General features: G+C 40.6%; 1 protein-coding gene across 4 annotated transcripts in view; it reads right to left on the minus strand.

The window, feature by feature from the left end:
- Positions 1-549: 549 nt before the first annotated feature.
- RESF1 (retroelement silencing factor 1) overlaps positions 550-17,267 on the minus strand; it is a 55,748-nt gene continuing 39,030 nt past the window's right edge. For 2 of the 4 annotated variants that reach the window (XM_090043336.1, XM_090043337.1), the window contains 4 exons: positions 14,111-14,209; positions 4,266-9,958; positions 2,183-2,257; positions 550-1,528 (listed from right to left, as the gene is read on the minus strand). In XM_090043336.1, coding sequence (XP_089899462.1) covers positions 1,332-1,528; positions 2,183-2,257; positions 4,266-9,912 — 5,919 coding nt within the window. In that variant the 5' untranslated portion in view covers positions 9,913-9,958; positions 14,111-14,209 and the 3' untranslated portion in view covers positions 550-1,331. The remainder of the gene's footprint in view (positions 1,529-2,182; positions 2,258-4,265; positions 9,959-14,110; positions 14,210-17,267) is intronic. The other 2 variants (XM_090043339.1, XM_090043340.1) reach the window with 1 other exon arrangement.

Consider the following 17,267-nt stretch of genomic DNA (forward strand, 5'->3'; position numbering starts at 1 on the left):
ATTCAGCAACTTCTATTCATCTTTGGACTTCCAGTCTCCCCTTTTCTCCCCCAACATAATGACAGGAAAACGATGCTGAACAAGGAAGATGATCCTGAGTAGCCTCTTGGATCTGAGCACATCTATAGAATTCAGTTGTGCAATCTGAAACAAATTCTGCCCAGTTAGCTCCCTGCCACCTTAACCAAGGCCAGAGTGACATATAAACTAAAGGCAACACCAGGCACCTACTTTTACATTTAAATAAGTCCAAGTCATTTTAAGAAAATTCTGCTTTCTGTACAGAATTTGTCACTGCTTTCAATACCCATTCAACAAGCTACTCTTAAGTGCAGTTAATGAAGTAAGTTATTTTTCTAACTGAATAATAGCAACATTAATTATTCAGAATAAATGTATTTAATGCAAGAAAAAAATGGTTCAGGTAATATGCAGTAGCTTTATTTTCAGTATAAAGATTTAAACGTATAAAGAAATCAAATGCAAAAAGATTCTGAAAAAATATGACAATTCAAAATTCTGAACATATTACTCAAAAGGCACTTAAAGTGACATCCAATAATGAAAATAATTTATCTGCCACAGTGAATGTGTAGGTTTTAAACATTAGCTAATGTAGCTTAAAGATACAGGAATTTGTTTATAGTTACTAGATAAAGTGAGCAAAACTGTCTAGAAAAAATTGAATTCAAATTTCCTAGACTTCAAAGCATCACTCCTTTTCTTTCAAGTATGAGGAAAGTATGAGAAACTTACCCTAAAAATTAGGGAAGAAAAGCATTAAACTAGTCATTTGCAGCATTATGTCAAGAAAGTACTAGTTTACTTTGTGACAAGTTTTATGAAGTTAATTTTAACAAAACCAGATAGCAGCATGAATACTTCATGGTATCTCTTGATCAACATGCTCAGCTATAAATGTTTTGTTGCATTCTATTGTGGTTAAAGTAAAAAAAGAACTTTTCCACAAAAAAAAAAAGACAGGAATACTTAGAATATCATAAACAGAAAATGTAGGTGCAAATCTTGTGAATCTACCCTTGATCCCTTTTGCAACTACTAATATTATTTCCACTGACCAGCAATGGAAAATACAACAATTGAAAGGGATTTTGTAGAACCAGAAGTTAGCTGACATTTTTGGATGGTTTAAATGCTCTTGGGACTGATCGCTTTTGATAAAGCCACAAACCTTTTTAAAAAGATGTCCTAGAAAAGGAATTAACTTGACGGATTTTCAGTAGAAAACCCTATTTGTTTAACAAACACAAACTGTGTAAGTAAAGCAACCCAGAAATTTCTTGTACAAAAAAATACTTTGGTGGTGGTACTCATCTATTATTACTGTGGAAGAACTGTTCTGAAGGGCTGCTATCTAGGCTTTTGCTTCTTTTTGCCAGATACATTTTCCTGTAGGTCTCAAACATTGCTTTTGAGTCTTTGGTTGACAGAGGAAGAGCCTCATTTCCTAGAGCCTCATTTCCTTCCAACATGTGCAAGGCTGTATCAAGTGGAATGCTGTTATCATCTGCAAGACAGACGTGGAATCAGTTACAATGAACAGAGCTTTAAACATCTGCAGCTTACTTGCAGTATCAGTAAGCTATGTAATTCACTATTTTGAAAGGAAAAATATAAAAGCCAACATTCAAAGTGCAGGAAGAAAGAGACTAAACATGCAACATTTAATTTTAGGGCCACCCACTATAAAGGTATATTATTATGCTTTACTAAAAACCGTGCAATCTAGTATTAACCTCACCACCGAACTCCCCTTTTTAATATGGAACTGTAATGCTTGCAACGTGTGGGGGGCAAAAGACTTCGGCCTCGTCTACATCAAAAAATGTTAGCTGAATATTCCAATCAATTCTACTACTGATTCAAACGTAGCAACTGAAGCCCTACATGGGAAAGTTCCAATGGCTTCCAGCTTTAACACTTTCTAATGGCAGTAAGTGCATCCAAAAAGACAAAGCCATGCGTACACAAATCCACTATTTTGGTACAACTGAACTAACTAGTGGAAGTACCAGTAATGCCAATCTTTTATTAAGATTTCCTAACATAATTTAACAATTTTATTATCAACTAAACTTTATTATAAACTGAAATACTATTTAGAGTTTATTAAACAAAATATTAAAAAAAAAAAAAAAAATCAGTAAGTAACTCAAATCACCTTGAGCTGTCTCTTCCATTTTTCTTTGCTTCGCTGGCTTATAATTTAACCAATCTTCTTTTTTACTTTTGATTCCTGTGAGTTAAAAGGAAAGGCTTTTTCAATGATCTCTAACTTTCCCAGGCTTACTTTATAGTTAACAGGTATTTAAATGGAAAAACAAACTTCAATAGGGTTGCTGGGTTTAAGTTTATAACTCTAAATACATGATCCTTCTTTATAATAAACCTAAAGGACATCGCCTACTATAAAATGACAACCTCTAATTCAAAGGTCTCATACAGACATTTCCTCCTTGGAGAGCTGCTGCTTTCCCAAGAGAAACCACAAGCATACAGGTGTTCAGGCTCCTTCTCCCATATGAAAAATAACCACTCCAGGAGAAAAATAACCTGAGAACAACCAAAGTTAAATCACTCCCAGGAGAGTTTCTCCTCAGAGAGTAAATGTCTGTACATGCCAAAAGTAGAACCCAAAGCAAAGTCACTCCATGGTCCTAGGCAGAAGGCTTAAACAGAGTCAGGAAGAAACAACATGGAAGGAAGATGTTGTCTCCCTATCTTGTAGAAGAAAGTGGGACAGACCTCAGTTATCCAGTGTGTTATGTTAATAAATAAAAGATTCTAAGAAACCTGGGTGAAAGAAAAAATACAGAACTGCAATTGAGAGCCTGCACGTTATTCTAACTACACATCCATTTACAGAATCCTTCTTTTAAAAGTTTTTTCGATTACCACCTTTTTTAAAGGATCACGCCATCTCACTTTGACAGAACAACAGTTTGAAAAACCCCTGGGTTTTTGGCACGTGTGTGCATGTGTCCCACAAACCCTAAAGTGGCAAAAGAGAGGACAGAACAGGAAACTATATGGCACAACAGGAAACTATATGGCAACAGTCTTCATAGTAACATACATCTCCAGAAATGGTGGAGAAAAATCTAATTGGGAAAGCAAAAGTGCTCAGAGGAAATTTAGGTGATCAAATGATTTTGGGAAGCAGACAGATGGATCATAATAGTTTGAATCCAAGTAGTATCCTCCACTCTCCTACAAAAAGCAGGAGGGGCTGTCTGAGGAGCTGAAGGAGAGATTTTAATACATCCATCTAACTAGGTTTATATAGCATATGCAGGTTGTGAACTGATTAAATATTTTGAAACATTTCAACAGGTAAGCACACAGATACATGACTAATACAATGCTCCAACATAGCTAAACCATGCCAAAAATGGATCTGGAGGGAACAGGTACTATTTTATACTGATGTTATATGCATATGGCAGGTTGGTCTTCAAGTCATCACAAAATACAGTGCTCTTCTCTTCACCCTCATGGTCTCCCTGGAGCCTAGGCACTGCCACCACCCTATAAGCTGCCTGCACATTGGCCACTACTGTTGCAGTTAGTCCCACAGGGTACACGAGTGTCCAGAACGCCGGGAACACTAACTGACCATCTATGCCACTCTCCCCTCCCTGTGGCACTGGCATGCAGCTCTGCTCCATCCTGCAACTATTTTGAAGCATTCCATTCCATTCCACAGGAAGCTTTAGGTTGTCCAGGGCCAAAACGCTCCTTTTAAAAAAAGTTTTAAACCCCATTACACTTTGAAATGTTTTAAATATAACATCTATCTGCACCCTTCAACATACACTGTGCTTACTCCAGCTATGCCCCATGAACATTCACAACCATCTTAGGTAACCTATGCCAATTAAAAAAAAAAGGATAAAACAAAATGTAAGGATAATGCTTACCACACAACCAAGGCAAATGAAAGCCTTATGATTCTGAGAACAGCTTGAGCTTCAGTTTCAAACTGGCACTTTCATATAAAACTTATCTACTATTCGTGACAGTCTATGAAATTTAAAAGGACTGGGACTGTTTCATTTCTCAAGACAAAGACAGGTATGGTTAGTGACAATACTGGCAGTAAATTCCTTTCAGCTTTATATTCTTGTATTCAGCCTAATTTGGCATTAGCTTTTACTCTTGTATGCTACCACAAGGGGAGACGCTCACTTTTTTTTTTTTTTTTTTTTAAATACATGGGAGAAAAATAAAACTTCATACTGTACCTGCCACCCGGCATTTCTTTCTGTCAGGAGAATGTTTCGTATCTAAACTTTCTCCATCAGTCGCTGTACTTCTAAACAGTATCTCTGGGCACATTTTAAACTCAAGCATTTGAGGTTTATGTAGTTTATCTTCTTCTGAAAGGAGGGCATCAGTTTTCCACTCCTGGCTGTACTCGGAGGCTCCGTTACATTTTATATGCCATATAGGTTTGGCAGGAGATGTCTCTAGTTCTGTCAGACAAATGCTTTCCTGGGCAGTGCATTTAAATGCAACTCTATTCAGGTAGGTTTTTTTTTGTTCCCTTTGAAGAGGGATGCTTAGTTTATTAGTTCTTCTACTTGAATACAGCAAATATTTATCAGGAAAACTTTTTTCAGAGTGTTTCTCTCTGTTTTGGCCATCCAGGTGTCTCTCTTTGCCAGAAACAGTTTTAGATTTTGTAGAAGGGCGTCCCCTTTTCTTGTGTAGTTTAGGGCTGCTATGATTTGCTAAGGAGCTTCTATATTTCCATCGATCCCCCTCTTTTGATTTTGCAGATCTCTCAAGATTTGCCACATTAGTGCTTTGCTCAATGTGCAATGCACGTTCAGAAGTGTTTGCTTCATGCTCTTTGATCCCATCACCTTCTAATCTTGTTTTTTTAGACTCTCCCTTTCCACGCATATTTTCTTTCCTTTTTAGTCTACATAAAGGCTCATGGGATGGGAGGACTCTTGTAGGTTTATGCTGAGAATACTTGTAGTTCCTTGAACTTAAGTCTTTGTTACTTCTATTTGATGATTTAATCAGGGCAGCATGATTAGCCAACTTACGTTTTATTTCTTTACTACTGAACCTGAAATCACTGTTATGCTTGTGGCTAGGTCTCTTAACTCTGTGCGCTTCTTGTGCTTTCTGTTCAAGATTTTTATACTTATTTTCTTTATACATTTTAATATGTTTGGCTCCATTTGTTTCTGAACTTTTTAGTCTGCAGACATCCATTTTAGAATTTACCGCCTGCCCTTCTGTTTGGGTGTTATCTTTTCCCAAAGATTCAACCTTGAAGACTTTTTCTCTCTGTATAGTCGACACTTCCAAGTGTTCAGCATTTGTAGGGCTGACCTTTTCTGAAGCTAATTCCTCCCCTTTGTATTCCTGAACATCTTTTTCATTAAAATAGACTTCTTTTCCTGAATGAGGCTGCAACTGTTCCTTCCACTGGCCATTCACTTTTTTTAATTGATTAGTTTCTTTTTTCTCAGAGAGACTAAAACACTGAATTATTTTTTCTTGGATTTTAAATGGTTTGTATTCACTACTCACTTCCAGCTTAAAATTCTTGTTTATTGTGGAAATCTTTTTGCATGCATCTTTGTCTCTTAAAGGAAGAGTTTGGCTCGCATAATCTAATTTTGCAGGAACCTGCAGGTAGTTGTCCACTGGATAGTTAGGCTTTGTTGTTTTGTGATCAGTTCCATGATTATTTTCCTGTCTCTCTCTAAGGTCAACATTTTCAGAATCTGAATTAATGTCATCATGTTTCCCTAACGTGGCATTTTTAGATCGACATGAACATTGTGGCAATTCGTATTCTGCAGCTAACCAACCCATTAAACAACAAAACATTTTTTTCTCTCTTGTAGGCGCTCTGGTTTCTTCTGTGTTCTTTTCCCTTTCAGCACATAGACCCTGATTGAGTAGATTTTTTGAGTTCCCTTTATCTATAGATTCTTTTTCTAGAGGAGGTTTTTGAACATTTTCCACCTGGATTTTGTTAGAAGACTGGTGACTGTTTTCAGGAAACAGTTTTTTCATTTGTTCAGAGTTTAATATTTTGATTTGTATGTGATCTATGGGATCTTTAGCATCACAACTTTTGTTGCAAATTTGAGTTTCTTTTCCAAACTGATGTTCTGCATGCTCAGTCACAGAATCTACATTTTCTATCAGTTCCCTTGGCAGTACGTCAACACGTTCAATTCCATACGGAAACTCTTTTACAAGTTCAGTCAATTGATCATTGAGGTATGCTGGAGAAGTATTTGTACTGCTGTGCCTTCCATCTGTACATTCATCCTCACTGGTTACATGTTCTTGTGTACTCTCTTGTCTTGCAACACTATATTTATTTGTTTCAATTACATTAGATAAGTCATGTTTGTTTCTGATCAACTCCTGGTTAACAGCAGTAACTCTTTCACCATGTCTGGCAGTCCTATTAGGCATATTTAGCATATTTTTTTGTCCTGGAGAAATAATTTTAGAAGCATCTGCATTATTCTCTTCTGTAGAATTGCATACATTCACGTTTGAGATCTCATTTTTATTACACACGTTTAAACTTGTTATTTCTAATGACTCTCTTTTTTGCAATAGTATGCTCTCCCCTTCAAGAACACTGGCTTTCAGTTCATCTTTACAAGCTTCTAGCTGTTGCTCGTTATGCTTTGTATTAGATGTACTTTCTTCTGGCATCATGTTATTCCTCACTAAATGTAAAGGAACAGAACTGAACATATTTGCTATCTGTGAATTATAAAATGCATCACCTTCCACAAGTGAACAAACACTGGAAATCTGAAACATGCTATTGTCCGATATGACTTTTGTAGCATCTTCAGCTTCTAATAAGTTCTGCTTATCTTTACTTTCTTTTGTGACCTCTTGGGGATTCAGACTTGAATAATTTTTGCTTGTTTTGAGAAAATGCTTATTTTTTAAACTGAGAGTTAGATTAGTTTTCGTTACTACTTGAAAAAACGGAGCATCTTTTTTTCGGCTTGCATCAGATGAAGAGACTGAATTTACAGAACCTTCTACTATCCTGTTTCCACCAGCTGACTTTGTCTGTTGTACAGTTGAATCCACTTTCTGTTCTGGAACCAAGGTATCCAATTTTAAATGACTAGTTTCTACTGCCTCTTTATCAACGTTTATCACAGATGAAACATCTCGTAGACTATGCACACTACCTGCTTCAATCACTGGAAAAGAGGCTTCCGAACAAGTTTTTTCTTTGACTTGCAGGTCACTCTGAGTTTTCTCTTTAGAAAGGATTAAAGGAGAAACGACAGCAACTTGGGGTTCAAAACTCTTTATCAAATTAGAACCCAATGGATCATGCTTTTGCCCAATAGGAGAAGTTGCTGAAGACAAATTTGTTTCACTTGTACTTACTGCAACTTTATTTAGCTCCCCTTTAGCTACTGCGTTTCGGCCGTTTTCTAAGATACAACACATACTCTGATTATTAACTTTTTCAGAAGATGAAGAAACTTTAACTGATTCTACTTGACCATACTGAGCATCCACAGATCCTGGAGGACACTTTCTCCATAAGGCAAGACATGCAGCTAGCTCTTCCATTGAATAATTGAAACTTTTTGTTTTAGAACATGAACTTTCAGTAAGTGGTGGTGTATGCTGAGCCATTTGTGTTTGTGAATTAGTTACACACTCAACTCTCTCTGATACACGAGGATTTGTGATAGAAGCATTAAGCACCTGCTTGTTGATCAAAGTTTTGGTGTTCTTCTCAGATGCCCGAGAACAAATATCTTTGGCATGCTGACCCAATTCAGGACATGCTGATACTGAATGCTGTAAGTTTTCACTAGCATCTTTTGGCATTTTTGTGCTGGACAGGAAAGTTCTATCTGACAATGTTACGTCTGAAGGTTTTTTCTCATTCTGAAGAAGGGTAATCAGTATTTTATCAGCAATAGCACCAGACTTTTTCTCTCTCAATGCATTTGTGCTACTTAGGACAAACTGAAGAAATGAAAATTCACCAGGACTGGCCGATATATTCTGTGGTAGAACTTCATTATTTTTACCAACTGCAGTGGAGCCTGAAGTGTTTTCAGTTTGTTTCAAGTTTTCTTGAGCAGAAACAACTGACAAGACTTTGTTTGAATTCAAGACTGAAGTTCTCTTACTACTATTTACAGAACCTGGAAGTTGATCCTGACATTGAATTGAAAGAAAACTTAAAGGATCTCCATGCTTAGTTTGATGACTATTTTGAGTTTTATCTAATACGTCACCGTCACTGCCAACGTTGGCTGTGATGTTGTCATTCCTTTCTTCAGGTGCACACTGTTGTAGATTCTGTGTTCTTATGGTATCAGATTGTCCAGATACCTGATTGTGATTGACCACACTGTAAAAAAGCATGTGGTTGGTGTTTTGATTTTGTGAAGAAAGATCAGAAGTAATTCTGTCACGTTCTGAAGCCACTAAGAGATTTTGTTTATAATGAAATATCTTTTCAAGTATTGCATATTTTTTTTTAATTACAAGCAGTTTTTCGGCATCTTTGGCCAGACTCTCTTTTGTTATTCTCCACTTTCTTCCTCTGGATGACACAGTTCTTCCATTGACAGGCAAATCCATTGAACCTGTCTGGTTTTTTTGTGTGGAAGTGGCTTCATTCAGTGGTTTTGAAACTACATCAGAAGGAACTGCTGCGATTTCTTGTGTGGTGGTACAAAGCCTTTCTAAAGTGTTAGTTGAAGATCTAGATGTTTCATTAACAGGCTGACTTAATGCCACATTTCCACCTGCCCAACTGGGTTCTCCAGACTGAAATTTCTGACAGTGCTGTTGTACATCTTTATAGCAAGAGATGTGTTTTTGATTTGATGTAGCTTTTTGCTGATTTGGGACATTTTCATTAGTTACACTTTGGAGTATCTGTTGAATAACTGGCAGAGATTGTGCTGCTGATCTGGATTCATAGTTAAAAGACCTTTTATATGCTGGAGGACTTCCATTACAAACTTCAGATCCTGTGTGCACAGATGTGTATTGTTGCAATTGGGTACTTACTGAAGTATTTGGACTTGATGTATGTACAACCTGTAATGGATTACTTGGGCAGAATCCTTCTTTTGAGACACGTTGCCTAGGCAAACCAAAAGACAAAGAGTTATGTTGAAAATTTACATAATTATTTGATGGCTGATTAACAGGTACTGTTACACTACATTCTTGAGAAAAGTAAGGCCCATTCAAATTGTACTGTGATGCCTTTGCTACTGGCAGTCCTTTTGAACAATTACTGCTTTCTTGGCTACTTTGATACAACATAATTCTTGTAGAATTAGGCTGTGCTAGCTGTGGCTGCATAGTATACATGTTTGTGGTCACAAACTGATTTTGTACTTCCTGAGGTATATTTTGTACATTACTTCCAGAGCTTATTTGGTAAGATTCAGTAGCTGGCCTTACATGTGAAAAACCATGTACATTAGGAAAAGCATTTGGCCAAAGAGTCCGAGTTGTGTCTGCTGGCATACGGGGATTCTGGTCAGGAAATTTTGGTGTTATTCGTACATGTGAAGATGGATGTCTATCAAGTGAACGTTGTGTGCTAATAAAACCATTACTGGATAGAGGAACTTGTACAAATGCTTGCTGCAACATACTGTATCCTTCATTATTTACAAAAGGCGTTGAATTTGTAACCATATTTGTGTTGCTGGACTGCAGAAATACTGTTTGGTTACTTCCAGGATAAATGCAAGTATTCTCAGAGGGATATGTATTTGTTTCAGAGAAAGCACATCCATTAGAAAGTCCCTGTGACAAGTAAGTTTCTTGACTTTGCAAGTTATTTTGTGTATTATTAGCATTCTGGAGTGGTCTCACATTCCAGTCCATTTTGTCTTGATGCAGTTCTTTCCTCCTTGAGTTGAAATTTGCAATTCTAAAAGAAGAAAAATATTATTTTTTAAACTCACACATCTTGGTTTTCAAAAACAAAAAGTCACTACAAACACAACTGCTGTAACACAAAACAGAGACTTCACTCCCCCATAACACAACCAGAACTTCAAAACAGTCAGATTCTTAACATTTGTTTTTGATTTAAACTAGTTTCCCAATGTTTTTTTTTTAACTGAAGTTTTACATGTAATTGTCTTCGATCATTTTTGTATGACCAATTTATATATACACATGCCATACAGAAACCTAAGCAATATGCAAAAATAACTAACCACAAAAATTTACAAAATGTAATACAGGCTCAAGTGTTGCTTCTAAAGGACTTTCAAACTCCTACAGCAACATGGTTCAAATAGACTGACACCATGTGCAGACATTTGTTCTTCCAGGAGAAATTCTCCTGGGAGTGATTTAATCCTGGTCATCCCTGGGTTATTTTTCCCCTGGAGTATCCATTTTTACTCTGGGAGAAAAAGCCTGAACATCTGTACGCTTGTAGTTTCTTCTAGGAAAGCAGCAACTCTCACAGGAGAAACTGAATGTCTGTACCATGACATAGATAGCAAGTATAACAAGAATAATTTCAATCCCTATCAACCCATTTATTAACTAATTAAATCAGGCACCAAGCATATTCTCACAATTAGGTAATATCTGATACATAAGCTAACTTCACTGCTTAAGTCTTGGTGCAGCATTAATTTAGTTTATCTTATTTCTATTATTTTATGAGCAGTGATCCTAGTTTTCTGTTTACAATTGCAAATTCTCTGATCAAAATCTGTGTTTTTCCACCATTAAAATGAAACTTCACTATATAAATAGGTATCAGTTAAACACAATGTTTTATTGATATTTTTATGATTTTAAAGCAATTTGTAAGTCTACCAGCACCTCAATCACTATAATAAAATACATTCTAAATACCTATAAAAAAAACCAAAATCAAATGCCAAAATTTAATCATGCAAAAATCAGAGCTCCCCATCCCACTTTACTCACCAGGACACAGGTCCAGCTGCAGCTGCTCCCCCACTGCTTTGTGGTGCTGAGCAGCCCTGATACGCTGGTGCCCTGCCTATGACACTGGCTTCTCACACCTAAGCATGCTCCTCATCCCCGACCCAGAGCCCCCCCCAGGTCTGCCAATGCCCCTTACTCCTACCCACAGCACCCCAGGCCCTGCCAGTGCCCCATAGCCCTGACCCACAGCCTTCTGCCCCTGCCAGTGTCCTCACTTCCCACTCACAGATCCCTGCTTCCCCCAGCAGCCAGGGCTATGGGACCAGATCTGCAAGCTACAAGAGCCCTGCCCCCACAGCAGCACCCAAGCCCCAGCTGCTGCCCACAGGATATGGCAGCTGCTGCGGCTGGAGTGGAGCATGGAGGCTGGCTCCCCCCGTCCCCCCCCCCCAGGTGGCACAACTGGAGAAGAGGCCATGGGGAGGGCGAGTATGGGCTGCCCGCTGTGGGTTCAGGGCTCCTGCCCTCCTCCTGGGGCCTCTGTGGCCCAGTAGGTATGACCTGGTGTAGGGAGGGCAGGGAAGCTCAGTGCCACTGCCAGGAGCCATAGCACTGCCATAGCAAGGTACCCCCTGCCTGCTCAGGACCAGCAGGGGTGGCAACATGGAGTTGGGTCCTCCACTGCTGCTGGGCAGGGGATGCCTAGCCATGGGCACCTAGCACAGGGCTCCCAGCAACAGCACCAAGTCTACCCATTCAGCTTTGCCCTACTGTGCTGGGTCCCAGGGGGAGGGCAGCAGGGTGCCACAGCAGGCAGCTCCATCCACCCCTGCCCTACACACAAATCATGTGCCCCCCCATACTCCTTCCAGAAATACGTGCAGTGGTGGGGAGCCAGCCCCCTTGCCACCCTGTAGCTCCATCCTGTTCCCCAGCCAGGCCCTGCAACCATGCATTGCCACCCTGGTCCCAGCCCCAAGCATCTCCCTTGCTGGGCAGTGCCCCCAGCCCTGCCCAGCTTGGTGCCTCCCTCATTATGGGCCCTCAGCCTCTGTGGCACCCCCTGCCTGATTGCTCCCCTCAGCCCCTTGTAGTCTGGAACTCTGCCAGCCTGCAAAGGGAAACTGGCCATTTTTCATGTCTTTCTCCTTAAAAAAAAAAAAAAAAGCTGCGTCTTTCTCCTTAAAGAAAAAAATCTGCATTTTACCACAACAAATGGAAAACCTGGACCCCTGCTTATGAGCAGGGATTCTGGTTTTCTCCAATTAAAAGAAAATCACGAGTTCTCTGACAACCCCCCCCAATCCATTATTAAAATTAAAAGCCTCTTAGCCCCCACTAGCCCTGCTGGTGCCCCTTACTGCCCCCACAATAGCCCCCTGCCCTACTTGTGCCTCTTGACCTCCCACCCAAAGCCCCTGCACCCACCCCGCCAAAGAGGGCCCTCATCTGCCAGGGCTATGGGGCCAAGGGCCCCCCAGCAGCAGGCAGCTGCAGCAGATGCAGCAGGGAGCCAGCTCCCCCCCTACTCTACCTTGGGTGGGGGCAGGGCCATCTCCTGGCTCCTCCCCAGTCCTGCAGGTGCCCCCAGCCATGACCCACAACCTCTCCCCCCAGCTCCCTGCAAGCCCCACTTACCTCAGGCTTCAGGAGAAGAGTGAAGCTGAGCTGAGCGGAGCTGTGGCTGACAAAGCCTTAGGCCCTGCCCTCCCCCTCCCCCTCTGGGCAGGGCTGGGGGTTTCCCACCCTATTTGCAAACACCTTTTGCAGGCTAGAGCTCAACCAGCCTGCAGAGCAGTTTGCTAAAGCAGGGAATCTGCAGGTTTCTCTGATAAAAGGAGAAATCCGTGTTTTCACTGATCAAAAGGAGAAAAAAATCAGTGGTTTTCTCTGTTTTCCCATGGGAAACAGAAAACTCAGATCCCTGCTTATGAGGTACTGAGTTAACTGGACCAGTATGGCCCATCACTGATTTAAGCCCTTCTCTTACCAGCATCACTTATTAACTTCTGTAGCTACTTTTGCCATACAAATGCAGTAAACCCTCAGTTTTTCCCTCCTTGACCTCACTTACAAGACCTATAATAAACAAATTTTTTATAAAGAAAGACCTGCATTGGAAACAGTTTGCAAGTATATGTAGGTATACCTCCAAATATAACAAAGGGATGAAAAAGATCATAATCTGTTAAGATTTCTCTCTAATGTAAGGCGTAATTTCTCCTGAGTTGTTGCATTTCAGCAATCATTCTCCCTTCCTTGATATAGGGGCCACTTGTTAATTGCTGTATGAGAAGTCATAAACTTACATATCACTTTAACACTGTTGCCCACAAAATTTCAAGTGAATAATTGCATGCGGCTAAACAACACTAAGAAAGTTCTCACAGGCTTAATGGATAGTCAAGTGCATCGAGGGCTTTATTATTACTGGGATAGCTCTATGACTATCCATTCACAGGATCCCACTAAGTTTATTCCCCCTAGTATCATGACCTTCAGCTTTTCTCCCTGTTGGATGGAATGCTGCAATTCACCCAATTACGGCCTACATTACAGCCAACAAGCTGCAGCATTACCTCCAGGAACCTGGAGATAAGTATTTACCATTATACAAAACCAGACATTTCAAAACCAAAACCTTTCAACAACCTTTCATTTGTTCTTGAAAAAGATAGCAAAAATTTTGAGTAAAGTGCAAAACACTGAAAAAGGCCTAGATGCATGGGGTACTACTTACATGTTTCACCATGTTCAACCCAGTCAACTCCACCTTGGCTTAGGATACCATCTCCCCAGCTGGTAGTTGGATTCTCAAGTCACCTGTTCTAAAATACTCAAAGCCCTTCTCTTTTCTAAGGTCCTACAGATGCTACATTTCCTTTGATCCCAGCTTAGCATTGGGATTCCAGCCTGAATGGAGCCATACAGAAACTTCTCCAGTTAATCCAGCTTCATTCATTTGAATCTATACAACTGAACTCATCTGCACCGTTGCTTTGCCTGCCCTGCTCAGTTCTTCAGCAACTTTACAACCTCCTTTGATTTCACTATAAGACCTCAAGGCATAAACAAAGAACTTAACAGAGAAATCAAGTTTCACATAATATTTATAGAAAAAGACACAAATTCCCCAGTTCATCAAAGATGATATCAAGCCAAAACTTACAGTGATATGCGAAGTTTAATTAAGATCAAGGGCTCCGAAATCCAAAATTCTGTTTAATCTAGAGACCTCAGACCTTCAAAAACCACACTACACAGTTTCCTGAAAAACAAAACAAAATACAACAAACAATAAGAGACTTAAATCTCCTTGCTTGTAAGATCTGAATTATATGTACTACTTAAGGAAGTTCAAGCAAATAATATATTAAAGTTGCTTGAACTTCCTTCAGTAGTTTACATAAGTATATAGAGCAATTTATTAGCTGAAAAACTGTATTAACTGGCAACTGAGGGACATGGCAAAAACGAAACCGGAAGTACCACTTCTGGGTTTCACTGCTGCAAGCAGAGTTTTTCTTTGCCACTTCTTTGGCCCATGGCCCAGGGCAAAGCAGCCTGCACAGGGCAAAGCATCCTGTGTAGAGCCCCCCTCCCTGTCCCCGAGACACTGACACTGGGGAGTGCACCAGAAGACACACATTGGATTAACCAAAATATTTGATTAACCAGCATCCCCCATTCCCGGGGGATGCCAGATAACAGAGCTTTTACTGTATATACACAGTCCAAGGAAGACAATTAAACTTAAGAATAAAAAAAAGATATCGGTAGAATACTAAATTACATCTTCCATAAAATGAAAACTAATAAAATTAAGAATGTGCAATAACTGGATACAAAATGGACAGTTATCTTGACATTCATTCATTCATAACAAATGAAAAAGGATTGAACAGCTGTTGCAAGAACAAAGGATTAGTAGTTTCAGTTTCTCAGCACTGCTGACCTTGGCTCCCTGACTCCCTGTCTGGTCCTCGGTGCCACTTGGAAATCATGGCAGCGCTCCACAGTTGTGTCACGCTACTACTTGCTGTGTGTGAGAACCGGAGATAAAGTTTCGGGACTTTTAGTGGATGGTGGGGTTGTGCAAGTCCGGCTTGCACGCTGTTGCGATTAAACAATTGACAAGGAGCAGGTGGGGTGATGAAAAGAATCGAAGGGTTTTAATTACGGCAGCAGCCGCGGGGGAATGAAGACAGAAGCAAACGAGAAGACTACAACTGGCAGTACGTGCTGACATGTCACGGTGATTACAAACGGCGTCCGGCGGTTCCTAATCGCGAACGGGAGGCGGAAGCTAGATGATCAGGCTGGCGTCTCTTGTAATAACAGAGCAGGTAACGAACGACCTCGCTCGGGTGCGGCTAGGCACTCCCTTATATTACTTAGGTGATGCACGCAATGATGAGCAGTAAGTTTGCCCTATCACCTGTCTGGCTTTTTCTCAAAAAGCACGCGCTGTAACTTTCCCCTCCTTGGTCCCGTAACATGAAGGGCGGGGACTCCTGCCATCTTGTTGCCTCACACACTAACGCAGTTATAACAGGGAGACATGCCCCCTTGCACAAGGCAGCAAGATGCTCTAAATTATGGTATCATACTCATCTTCAGGGTACGGCTCTTGTACGGCCGAACTCATAGTTGCTTCATCACTGGGTAAGCGGGTGTATACAAATGCAGATAAACGTACTAATCGCAACTTTAGCCACTGCAACAGAAAACAGAATAAACAACATATTATAACGCCAACAGAACAAATGGTTAAGGCCGTAACCGCTAGGCGCTTTAAGTGACCGAGTCTGAACACGTTGAGCCAGCTAAACATCCAGTCGAAGTTAGAACCAACATCGCGGGCTTGGCATATAAGGTTGAGGGCAACGTCAATTCCTTGTCAGTGAGATTGAGCTAGCAGGGGAAAAATGCAAACAGCATTGTAGTTGACTGTCACTTTCGGATGGAGAAGAGCCATTGTAGATGTCGTTTAGGGTGGTGCAAAAGCCGTCTTCTGTGGCTAACAGATAGTCTAACCCAAGGCAGTTAAAGTAAATGGCTTGTTGAAGCTCATTGATCACTTGTTCCATTTTCTCAAAACCTGTTTTTGTTGAATTGCCAAAGGCCTCAAAGGCTTTGTTAAGATGCACAAGTTTGGTTAACGCAAGGGGGGGTACCAACTGAAGGGAATATAGTGCCTAGCTGTTCGAGGTGGGATATTTGATCCCATGTGCTGCGTTTTGTGCGGCCAGTCTGTGGATGTTGGAAAAAAGGTGACTTGCGGTAAAGTATAAACTGTTTCATGTTGAGGGCGGTGGTGACTAATGTCCATGTATAGTTGGGATCTGGCTGGATGTCTAAAAAGGCACAAGAAGTGTTAAGATTAAGCCATACCCATCCCGGCGGTAAGGCATCTTTTGGGGAACGACTATTACAGGGAGCAGTTGCTGGAGAATTGGAACAATTATGGAGAATGCGCACGCACTTGCCCAAAAGCCACTGGCTAAAGTTTGATGGAACATACGTGACTGCATCGGTACTAGTCAGGTAGTTGCATTGTACTGCTGCTGCTTTACAGGCCGAGCCTAAGGTTTGAAGGCCTGCTGGAAGGGAAATGACTTTTCTGAAATAGGGGGTGCTTATAAGTTGGGAAACCCATGCAGAGTGGTGACAATTGCTATTATTAAAGGTTGGCCATGACATAAAAATTGCTTGCTGGACAGAGGTGCTACATAACAGTAGTCGGTCTATGGCAGTACCATTTTTTAGCCACACTATGGGGGCCACTGAGTTTGTTAAATTAATAGGATTTAGGGAAAAGCCATCGACCATGCTGGGACACCCCGATGGGCAACTAGGAAAACTGGCCCAGGATGTGAATTCGAAGGAATTATTAAAAGTAAATGGGGTAAACAAAAGGCCTAACTGCTGAACACTGAGGACTTGGTTGGTACATGCAACAAAGGTGCCATTTTCTTGTGTATCATTTACGCAATTGTGGGACACGATAGCTAATGTCGTCAGAAAGGAATTTTCTCGCAAGTCATTGCTCAGAACCTGCAACAAGGTAACACGTTAATAACAATTAACAAGACCTACATAATAAGCTAAGATTTACAGCAATTTTGGGTTGCGTTGGCTTAGCCAATTATGGTGCATTAATATGCAAGTACAAGGACCTTCACACCTTCAAGAGTAAATTGGATGCTTATCTTGCTGGGATCCTATGACCCCAGCTGACTTCCTGCCCTTTGGGCAGGGGGCTGGACTCGATTTCCCGAGGTCCCTTCCAGCCCTGATGTCTATGAAATCTATGAAACCAATAT

The sequence above is a fragment of the Crocodylus siamensis genome, chromosome 4 (assembly GCF_052110815.1).
Source record: "Crocodylus siamensis isolate JL-2025a chromosome 4, ASM5211081v1, whole genome shotgun sequence".
Lineage (NCBI taxonomy): Eukaryota > Metazoa > Chordata > Crocodylia > Crocodylidae > Crocodylus > Crocodylus siamensis.